Here is a 12,144-nt window from a genome sequence, read left to right as displayed (position 1 = left end):
AATGTGATACATTTGGAACAAGATTTTCATGGAAGAAAAATTAAAAATATAAAAATGACATGCAGGATAACCAGTTAAATAAACAGAAATTGGAGATGTTTGAATAAAATAAAAAAAAATCTTTTCAATTTGTTGATGAAAATAAATAGGAAACCAAGAAGCATCCTTACTGTAAATGCAAAAGACTGGGTTCATGATCAATTTTACATTCAAGTGCTAATTCAGATATCAGTTATACAGGAAACACCTTGATAGCCAATGACACTGAAGACAGACCTACATCACCTTCATTTAAAAAGACTGATGTTATGAGAAATGGACACCCTTTACTTTAGAAAGTTTTGCAGTGGTTGCAGAAAAAAAGGGGCAAAGGTTGCCCAATTGCTTAAGAACATAATGACTCTACAAAATTAATCTTGAACAATGATTTATTGCATAATGTTTCAACATTTCCTCCTACCACTGACCAAACCAGTTTGCTTGATAAAAAATTAAATTTCATTCCTTCAAGTATTACCTCATAATTTCTGCATGTATTGATGCAAAGGAATTTTGAAAAAAGCAATGCCGAGCTGTTTTTATGCAACAAAATAATTTACAGTCTTAAAAAGAAAAAATAAATCCAATAACTTTCATTTTCAAAAATCAAGTCTGTTACTCTAGTAAATAGGTTCATAGGTTCATAGGTTGGTACTAGGCTATTGGCCCTAGGGCCTATATAAGCCTAAAAGTCAAAAAATATAAAAGGATCCAGGCCACCATTTGAGGCAATAATAAACTTTTACTATAAACCAACACAAGTACACAAAATGAGCACTTTCGTCTAATAACAAGACTTCATCAGATAACAATCCTATATAAGCCTAGCCATAGCAATTCCCTGGATATTTCTTCCCACAATATTTACTTCCCTGGACCCCTGTCTAGCAGGGTGACTGCCGTGATCCCCAGGGTGAATTTCCTATCTCCCATCCAGTCGTCAAGGTTCCTTTTGAAAAGGGCCAAGGAGGCACTCTGCTTGACATGTATGAGCAGTATATTCCAGAGTACGAGGAGTCTCTGGGTCAGGAACTATCCCTCCAGCATGATTTGTTCATTGTGATGACAAGGTTTAGATCCCTGGAGCGTGTGGCTCTGAGGGACTGGGATTTCTTTAAGTGGAGCATGTCCAACAGCTCAGGGTTTGACATGGCCTTGTATGTTAAGCAAAGATTGTCTCTGAGTAGACAATATGCCACAGAATATAGCTGGAGATTTTTTAGAGGTCAGCATAGGGCATCTGCATTAGGCCTGTGATTCTTTTAGTATTTCTGCGGCCTTTCCAGCTGTTGCAGATGTTTTATGAGGTACATACTAAACGGGGCATTGTACTCTATAATGGGTCTAATAAGGGATGAGTACAGTGGAACAATGACCTCCTTTTTTCTGAATGAAAAGCCCTTAGGATTTCCTGACTGTTGTAGCGATGAGGTTATCAAAGCTGAGACCACTGTCCACCTGTGTCCCTAAGTCTCTTATCACACTTTCGGTGTTTAGTGTACTGCCACCTATGTGGTAATTCATGGGTACATGTTTTTTTTCCCAAAGGGGATAACTATACATTTCTTGACATTAAGCTTGACCCCATGGCTCTGGCACCAAGCATCTGTTTCTGTAAGGCCATTTTGTAGAATATCCACATTGCGATATTGACATATATTGATATAACATAGAATTGTTTATATCTATGAAAAAAGCAATTCTTAAAGATTTACATTTCCAACCTACTATGTTTTTTTAAGAAGGGAAAGGATAATCTTATGAAAGGTGAAAGATTACGTTTAAAGTACTTAGAAAATGTTCATTTGTAATAGCTGAGGCTGATAAAATATGAGGTATCGTCTTATTAGACAATAACAAATAAAGGAAGTGGCTTGAAGACAGCTCTTGATAGTAAAATTATCAAAAAATGATGTCTGATTCTTCAAACAAATTCAGTGAGGAAATTGATGCACTTTTGAAATGTGCCTTAGAAGAAGGCATCATTGAGTCTAAAATTTTAAGGAAATTAACGGTTAATGAAGCATGGCTATAGTCCTAGTTGTTTCCAAAAAATCCTAAAAATCATGAGACTCCCCCCTGATGGCTCATAGTCTTGGGTAGAGGTTCTCTAAATGAACCCCTATCAGCTTTCCTTGCCTATTATTTGAAAGCTTTGTTACCAATTGTGAAAGACAAGATACAAGATTCTACATAATTTCTTAGTGTGATATAAGAAATACACTTTGATAACTACTGGTACACGTGTACTTCAGATTTGAGGTTATTATCTACTTCCAGATCACAATGGGGAGGTCTTGAAGCTTTGGAAGTTTGGTTTAACAAGGCTAATCTTTATGAACCTAGTTTTAACACCATTTTAATAGAACTAACTGAGAATGGGTTGACTAAAAATGTATTCTACAAAAAACAATGCTTTTACAAGTGAATGGTACTGCTATGGGGGCACCTTTTGCCCACACATATAGAGACATTTTTATAAGTGACATTGAGGAAATTCAATTTATGATATCGAATATAATCTTATTTTTCCTTCTGTGATTGATGTAGAAGTCTGATTTAATCAAACTTACGGTATTTGTATAATACCGCCTTGAAAAAAAATGGGGTATTGCATTTATAGTAGTAATACAAACAGAAGGACTTTTTTTCATGTTTCATTAAAAAAGCAGATTTTATTCTTGAAATTAAACTATACAGAAAATGATTTAATAAAAATCCCCTCCTACAAGTAATCAGCTATCTTCCACATCATATTAACTGTAACATCCCGTTCTTTCACTTTCTCAGGATTAAAAGAATTTGTTCTCAGGAGGAACAATTTCACAAATGTTCTTTGGATGTAAAACAGTGCTTTCTATATAAGGAATACAGTCCTTGATCAGCTATATCAGAAGGTATGTTCTATAGAAAGGAATTAATTTACACAATACAAACAACAGAAAACCTCTGATGAGCTTTACAAATTAGCATTGGTTACTCCATATGGAAGCAATATTAAAAAAGTGCAAGTAATCATTTACAAATATTGCATTCTATTATTAACAGACAACTTATCATGGGGAATTGTACCCAAAAATATAGATTTGTTTATAAAAGTGCAAACACTTTATCACAGTACTTACACATTAAAAACACTTTGTTAATTTAGATTGAGCAAAAGGATTGGGTGGGAAGATTAGTAGTGGATGTACTTTTTGTATCAACTGATCATTTTGAAGTATATATGAAGAATAAGAAGTTTATCATTGTAAATATGACAGCATTGTTTACTATAGATTTTTCTATAACATATATAAGTGGGAGGGGGCTGTTATTCTTGATATATGCCTCTTGTCTGCTTTTTATGGTGGAAAAAAATAACAGGAGAATATTCAGATCTAGAATATCAGAACATTTTAGTGACGTTAGATGTAGAAAGGAATCTAATGCACTATATAAATGCAACTTAAATCATGTGAGTATTACTTTCATGTTTATGGGTATTGACAGTGCTAATGCCATAAAAGTGGGATGGCAGAATAAATTATTAATTAAACAACAACATGGATTGTTTTCTAGGCATCTCTTTTTGGCCCTGGATTAAAGGAAATTAAAAGAACAGCTATGAAGGGAGGCTTTTGAGCTGCCTGCCCCTACTGGATATCTGGCCTTGGAAGCACCTCCCAGTCTCATCTCCTGTGCTCATTTTACTGGTTATTGTTAGAAGAAACTGAGAAGGCCCTTCCTTAGACTGTTGGTGCACTTTGAAATTGTCTTAAAGTGTGTGAGTTTCTCATTGCTAGCTTGTCTGCCTTTGAACTACCTTGTAATTACTTGTAGGTAGTTGTTAAATTTGTTTCTGGTACCTTTTTTACTTGTGGCTAATTAAAGTGTGCTTTTACATTAAGAAGACTGGAACTGCAGTTCTAGTATCAGAAGAAAGATAGCCTGTTCTGTTCAATTTGGAAAACATATAGGCCGGCTTAAAGTGAGAATTACTTGTTGTAGGTAGTTATTTGATTTGTTTCTAATACCTTTTCATTTTTGGCTAAACTGTGTTTTTACATTAAGAAGACTGTGCTTGCAATTCCAGTAGCAGCAGAAAAGTAGCCTGGTCTATACAAGTTGGGAAATACACAAGGGGGCTTAAACTGACAATTACTTGTTGTAACTAATTGATACATTTTACTTTTGACTAATCAAAGTGTGTTTTACATTAAGAAGACTGGGACTGCTATTCTACTGGCAGTAGTAAAATAGTCTGGTCAGTCTAAGCTGGGAGGCAGACAGGGAGGTTAAAGTAAGATAGATTCATCAGCTAGAGGGGTTTTTACAGACTTAGTTGTTTGTTGTTAATCTGCAACTGAGAGCTTCCTTTGTTGTATTTTTTACATTAAGATGTTCCAGGATCATCCATCTTGTGGCAGAAGGTGTTTAGTTGGTCTCTCTGAGTTAGGAAGCACTCTGGGAAGCTCAAAGAGTACTTGTTTACTGGCCAGAAGGCACGGTAGCTAGCTTTCACCTTTTTTCTGTCTGTTATAAATTAGGCACTGTTCGCCTCGCAGTGGCAGTTAGCAGTACCCTGTATAGCAGCAGACCTATAAAGCTAGTATTTAGGACTTTAACTTGTAACACATAAAGGCTTTGCATGGAGCTAAGTTTAGGGTAGCTAGTTAGCACATCAAACAGTACTAATATCATATTAGAGCACTATCTAACATCTAGCCTTAAACCTAAGCACCACTCAGATGACCCCTGTAAAACCAAGTCACTAAACCATAATAGCCTAAGCCTAATTCAAGTCCTGACAACACGGATATTCAATTTCCTAATGCCTCTGTGGATATCTTGGTTAATATGGGCATCCAGAGGCAATGTAGCAATTGCCTTATGGACTCAGACAACCTTTTAATCCTTAAAGAAACTAACACAGTATGCAAGAGATGTACCTGCATAACTTCCTTGGAGTCAAAAATCTTGCTTACAAACAAGGTTATCAAGAACACACACATTACATCCACACACATAGACCTTCTTATGCTGAGGCACATAAAAAAACTCTCCATAACCTCAGCCATCAAACAGCAACACTTATCCTCAGCAGTCACTAAAGCACACATGCCACACATAAACCTACACCCAATGATCCCCCAAGAACAAAGCCCATAAGGCAAGCAAAGACTTTACCTACTACTTTCTATTGTGTGACACACAGATGCCCCTCACATCAGGCTGGACAAGGAGAAGATAAAGGTTAGTTACCTATCTGGAGCAAGAAACCTCAAAATCACGCATGCTCTCAAGTTACTGCACCAAAGGTACCAATATGATTCTATCATATTCCATGTTGGTGTAAATGACCTAAGACATACCTCAGAGAACTATATGAAAAGAGATATTATGGATCTCTCTGAATATGTCTCACTGACGGGTATGTGCCATGCATTGAGCAGAATTCTACCTTCATCAATGCTACAGTATGAACACAAAATGATTGATTTTAATAACTGTCTTAGGTTTCGGTGCCACTCCAGGGGTATCAGCATAGAAGGACATGGTTAACAGACCACATTCCTTTGACAAGGATGGTCTGCACCTGTTCCCCCTGGGCTTTTGGAGATTAGCTAAAACTGTATCCACCTTTGAGACTTTTTAGACAATGTTAAAATGACAAAACTACCAACATAGCAAAGAAAATGACCTCAAAGCAACCTTAAGGTGTTATTGCTCAATGCTAGGATACCCTACAAGCTCTCCTCACTCTAAAGAATGGAGACATCTATGTTGTGACCACAACTTGGTTTAAAGTAGCAGAAAGTGCTCCAGCAGTGGCAGGTTACAGTGCCTTCCACACATTTAGACGAAAAGCAGCACAAACAGGGGCAAAAGGGAGAGGTGTGTTGATCTACATTAACAACAAATACAGCTCCAGGTTGGTTAAACAGGATGATGCCCTGCAGTTCAGCTACATCTATCTGAGTATCCATAGACAAGGTTCGTTACCATGTCCTGGCCAGATAAAAGTTACTCTCTGTGACCTATGAAGTTCACAGCTCTTACCTAGACCTACTAAATGCACTCAAAAGCCAACCAAATACCCTATTCATGGGAGACTAGGAAATATACACTGCCTCTAACTCACAGGCACAACATTTTCTGGACAAACACTGAATGCCCATAGCATTGAAAGGAGGCAGTAGGTGTTTGCTGGAGATTGTAGTAGAACAGAGATTAGGGTTTTGCCCTTTTTCAGCTGTAGACCAATCTTGGAGTTAATATATACAATGTATAGGGAGTGGGGATGCAGGAGGGCTTCCCCCCCTGCAAAAAAATGTGTTGTCCATGTTTTGGGTGTTTGATCTTTTGGCTATTCGAGGTTGTGCAGGTTCAGTTTTCCTATTTCAATTATGTGGAACTCTTCATTTAAGTAAGTTAACTATTCAACACAGATCTGTCATAGTCCACTGTAGTCTTTCTTTATTAGGCCAATCATCGAATATATCACATTTTTTGTATGTATCTTTGGAAAAAAATGTAACACAACTTGAATGACCTCAGTCTTTTCTGACCAATAGAAACACATGAGATGATTGCCTTAGATACCCACATATACTAAAATCTTCTCACTTGTTTCTGCCTGGAACAGGTTCCTGTCTTTTTTCCATCTAGTACTGACACCTGCAGGAAATCTCTGTTTATCCTTCTGGGTTATGAAATATCCTATCTTACTTGGCGTATACCACTCTAGAAACACTGGTAATGTTAAGTACATTAATCCAGTGTTCTCAACATGCAGCATAACATGAACAAGACATCTGGTTAGGATAGCTTCATTACACAAAGGATTACCTACGTGTACCATTACATATTAAATAGTGTAACACTACCATTTTCAGATTAAGCCTTGGTGATTGGATGAGTTCACAGAAATTTTCTCCCATGATTAACAGTGTGGCCATTATCAAGAAATGAGGTGACTCTAAAGGCAATACTCCTTAGGGCAAACAATTAGGGTCTGCATGGTCATTCAGAGCTCCTGTCTGGCACAACTCTCTTCTTCTTCTTCTTTCAGCTTTTTCCCGGTTAGGGGTCGCCACAGCGGATCACCTGTCCACTCATGATTGGCAGTGGAGTTTTACAGTGTCAAGTTGCCAGCCCGGTGCCCAACCTTCCACAGAAGGCACACAAATGCACACACTTACACCTAGGGACAATTTAGAGTGTCCAATCCACCTACAGCATGTCTTTGGGATGTGAGAGGAAACCGGTGCACCTGGAGGAAACCCACGTGATGACAGGGAGGACATGCAGACTCCATGCAGAAGGCACCCAGCCGAGTATCGAACTGGACAACCTCTTGCTGTGAGGCGGCAACGCTAACCGTCACACCACCATGGCCACCCCGTCTGGCACAATCCTCTGAACCTATGAAAATATAGTGTAACATAATAGAAATTAAGCAAGCAAGATAAGAAAAATAACAAATCTCATAAAAATTAAGAAAAATAACTATATTATGTTATTGTATATACGTATTATATTATGACAAAAACAAGCTAAACAAAAAAATAAAAGCAATTAAACAAAGGAACACTACATAAAATCCACTATTACACTTAACTTTGAAAACAGGATAGAGGTTCTTCCTGTTTTAACTTTTGATATGTTCTCTCAGTTTGGTGAATTTAGTCATTTAACTAAAGAGAAGTGATGAGAAGAGTACAGATATTAAATTAGTGTTCAGTGTTGGTAATGTTATAAATTTTATATCGGATTAAATTTCTTATTCCCTTTTCACTGCAATATGAGAATCACATTCTCTGTTTTTTTAGCAAATACTACATAATCACTGTCATTCCAGGTCAGTTGTCACAGCACCCTGTACTGTTAAAATGCCTACAAGCAAATCAGAGTTGTATTGCACAGCTGATTTAAAACAATTTATATTTTCCTACATTTAACAATAGTATTTAGTTAAAAAATAAAATCATTATAGTTTATGCATAACAGCTTTACAAATATGAGTTCTAGTGTCACCAGCAAACAAGAATGAATGCTACAACATTGATTATTGCTTAAAAAAGCAGCTTAGGAAAATCCAAAAAAAACATTGTGCTTTTGGGCAACAAAACTGTTCATTACAATCCAAAGTGTGCTGAGCTACGTTTGCTTCATTTTTTTCTTACAGATCCAGTTTTTGTGGGTTCAGATTTTGTCCCTAGCAGTACAGAAGGTGATAAGGTTTATTTTTTCTTTACGGAAACAGCACTGGAGTATGACTTCACGGAAAATTTCAAAGTCCCTAGGATTGCTCGTGTTTGTACGGTAAGGAGGCACATTATTTAATTTTTTAAGTGAAAATGAGAGAATAGTCTCTGAGAGACAAATGTGTCATTTACAATGTCATCCAAAAGTATAAAAAAAATTATTTGATTTACTGCAAAACGTTCACCTCACAGATTCTTGCAAATGTACAGATGAAATGGTTTCTTAGAAGTAAAGACTCAGATAACTTTGGCATGCATATGATCCTTTAAAAGTATTTTTGAGGCTTTGTGAAACATCATTCACTAATAGTCCATGAGTTAGTGAATCTAAATATCATTTTTATCAAAACTCTTTGTATGTACTGTGACTGAGGTATCCTTTCCCAGTCTCTGTATCACAGCATGTAGGAAACATAAGAAGCATTGCCCTAAAGGGTCTCGATAAATGAGTCATTACTCTTCTCGTCAAAACTCCGAGGTCAGATATTACCTCTTTGGAGATTTATTCTAACCTTAGCTGCTCGATATGCATTATGCTGAGGCACTTTAAATACTGGTAAATTACATAATCCTTAAAATGCAAAGGATAGTTACTGGAAAACAAAACCTGTTAAATTGTCTAGCACAGACATGCAGAGCTGGACAAATGCAGAATGTGCCTTAGTGACTTTTAAACAAACACCCATCTCAATATTCTATTTTTACTCCCACCATTGCACTGGACACCCCCCCATGCACACACACATGTACGCACAAAGCACAAACAGGGATACGGGAATACAGTTAATACAGCTAACCCGAGCAGAATGTTTATTGTGTCAACTTACTCGTAATCAGAGTTCTATTTTCATTCATTTTTCTCATTCTAGTAACTTTGCATAAATGCATTAAATCTTATTGTAAAAATAAATGTTTTGTTCTCTTGTAATAGTTGTGTTACTGATAGAGGAATAAAAACTCTCCATGACTGAAATATTCCATCCTTTGCAGGGTTTCCTATACAGCATCAGGCCACTAGCCAAGTGGTCGCACTAGGTGACAAAGCATGATCGGTACATATTCCACATTCCCATCATTTCATATCACTTGAATTTTATGTGATCCCCCTCTTATTTACGAGATTTAGCCCACACATCTGCACATTTGTATTTACAGTCCTTGGGATTCATAAACACAGTACAGAGTGGCACGTACTTTGGCAAAACACAGAACATACTATGCCGTACAGATCTGTGTGGAATTCATGAACACTGCCATGGTGTCAAAAGTAACAGTGCATCCAGACAAACTACACAGTATGTCATAGACATTAGTATGGGGGTCATGAACAGTGCTGTGGTGTGCAAAGATATGAAGTGGCAATACACTCATCACAATATAGCACAGACGTCAGTGTGGGATTCATGAACAATGCTGTGGTTTGCAAAGGTACAACATGGCAATACACTCAACACAATATACTACAGACATTAGTATGAGATTCATGAACAGTACTGTGGTGTGTAAAGGCACGCAGTGGAAATATACTTATCACAATGTACCACAGACATTAGTATGGGATTCATGAACAGTGCCTTGTGCAAAGGTATGGAGTGGCAATACACTCAATACAGTATACCACATTCATTAGTATGGGATTAATGAACAGTGCTTTGGTGTGCAAGCTTGTTCTTTAAATATTCATGAACAGTACATGTCACCACTCTATCTCATTACAAGTGAACCACAAAATGACAATATATGCACGATGGTGTCACATGTCACCTGTAATAGGAAACAGAAAAAAATAGGTAAATCAGATTTGGGAGAGCAGGAAGAAGGCAAGAGGACCTGGGGACATCCAGCCAAGAGATGAAGGGATGGATTGTATAAGAGAAGACCTGCCATAGTTGGGGATAATGTTGAAGATGGTACATGGATCTGAATCTAGAGAAGAGGCAACAATTGACACAACACCATAATGCAATGTAAAAATGGATAAAAGCTGATTGCCGATCATGATCATAATGATGATGATGATGAGGTGCAACAGTGGTGATTACAGGCTAATGATGGTGCTCTGTGTACCAAAGGAAGAGAAAATATTGGCAGATGCATGAGACATTATACAGCTATCCAATAGCCATCAACCTCTTAAAGCCATGCAAGCACATGGCTATTTATACACACACACACACACACACACACACACACACACACACACACACACACACACACACATGTATGCATGTGGGGGTTATAAATAGTGTAGTCTGCTACATGAGACATTTGAGGAGTCACATCTCGATTGTCCATATCAACCACCAGTGGGTGGGCACCATACTACATGGTGAAACCTAATAAAGCTGTAGCAACTGATTGAGCTTTTGGCAGCAGCATAGGAGGTCCTACTGCTGGGGTACATAGGTGAGGACATGGTGCCTGCGAGGGCCATCGCCTGACATCCCAGGAGGGGAGGTGGTCTATCCTGTTTGTCTGCTGACATGAGCATCCACAAGTAGGTGGTGCCATAATGTAAATACAGCCTGGATAGTAGCTTATAACACCAGCATGCTGTAGTGCTGCCTTAGCATGCAGACTCCTACTGCCATATGGCATTGCTGCTTCAGCAGAATATCACACCCATTCTGGCTGCCATAATCTAGAGTAACTAATTCATATACGATGCAGCACTGCAATACTTTGAAGTCCAGGCTTCCATAAACATATGCAGTTTTATTACCTATCCAAACTTAATGGCAGAAGTACAGAAGTTTTCTAACACAGCTAGCTGAAGTTTTAGCAATAGCTTTTATAACAAACTAATTTTCCAAAAATGAAGCTGAAAGGCATACAGACTGCTTGTCTGTTTCACACTGCCTTTTGTGTCAGAGTTTAAGGCTTCTCATCAGACGAACAGTCATTCAGACAGAAGTCTCTTAATCGTCTACTGATTCATCACAATGCCAAAATTATATCCACAGCATACAAATATTCTCAGGCTGAATCTCTTCTCCTTGGGCTCTGGACCATTCCCTTTTCAGGAAAATATCCATATCTTTCCAAGAATACTCCATGAGCATTCCAACTGCTGCTTCCCCCCAAAATCCTTATTTCAGGCAAACATACCCCCTTCATAACAGGTCAACTTCTCTGACTGTAGTGTCGGAATTCCTGTTTTTATACATCTAAAATCAGGTAGAGGCTATGGTGGTGCAGTGGTTAGCATTGTTGCCTCACAGCAAGATGCTCTCCAGTTTGATTCTCGGCTGGTGCGCCTTCTGTGCAGAGTCTGCATGTCCTCCCCACAGTCGAGTGAATTTAAAGGCATGCAGGTAGGTGCGAGCATGTGGGTGTGCCTTCTTTGAAGGTTGGGTGCCAGGCTGGCAACTCAACACAGTAAAAATTCACTGCCAGTCATTAGCGGACCAGAGTTCCTCTGCGGTGACCCCTAACCGGGAAAAGCCGAAAGACATTTATACATCTTAAATCAGGTGTTATTAATTGATTTAGCTTACTGGCTAATAGGACTATGCAGCTATGCTGACCTCACCATTTTCTTAAAGCAACAGCCTTCATTTACATCGTTCAATTTTATTTTGGCAAAGACTCAGGTAAATTATGCTACAGTACCTATACTGTATATTAACATTTCATAGACAATAATTCTAAATAATTAGCATGATATTGTATATGTATAATTTCACTGAATGGCAAACTGTTGAAAACAATTGACTGAAAACTCATTTAGCCAAACAGTCAAAAGGAATCTATAGAAGTCTACAGCCAGTATGTCATAATACCATTTTTAATCACAGGATTTATTAGGGAAGTGAGTCTACAAGAGTATGTGTGAATTGGCAATGGCTATCACTAT

The 12,144-nt window shown here is 37.9% G+C and overlaps 1 protein-coding gene across 2 annotated transcripts in view; it reads left to right on the top strand.

Annotated features, from left to right (window-relative positions):
• Positions 1-12,144, top strand: part of SEMA4A (semaphorin 4A) — a 1,666,552-nt gene that overhangs the window by 1,280,629 nt on the left and 373,779 nt on the right. For both annotated transcript variants that reach the window (XM_044079754.1, XM_044079755.1), the window contains one exon: positions 8,210-8,346. In XM_044079754.1, the coding sequence (XP_043935689.1) occupies positions 8,210-8,346 (137 nt within the window). The remainder of the gene's footprint in view (positions 1-8,209; positions 8,347-12,144) is intronic.

Source organism: Protopterus annectens, chromosome 8.part0, assembly GCF_019279795.1.
Source record: "Protopterus annectens isolate FY-2018-M chromosome 8.part0, PAN1.0, whole genome shotgun sequence".
Lineage (NCBI taxonomy): Eukaryota > Metazoa > Chordata > Ceratodontiformes > Protopteridae > Protopterus > Protopterus annectens.
The sequence above is the reverse complement of the archived record's forward strand: the minus strand, read 5'-3'. Positions and strand labels throughout refer to the sequence as shown.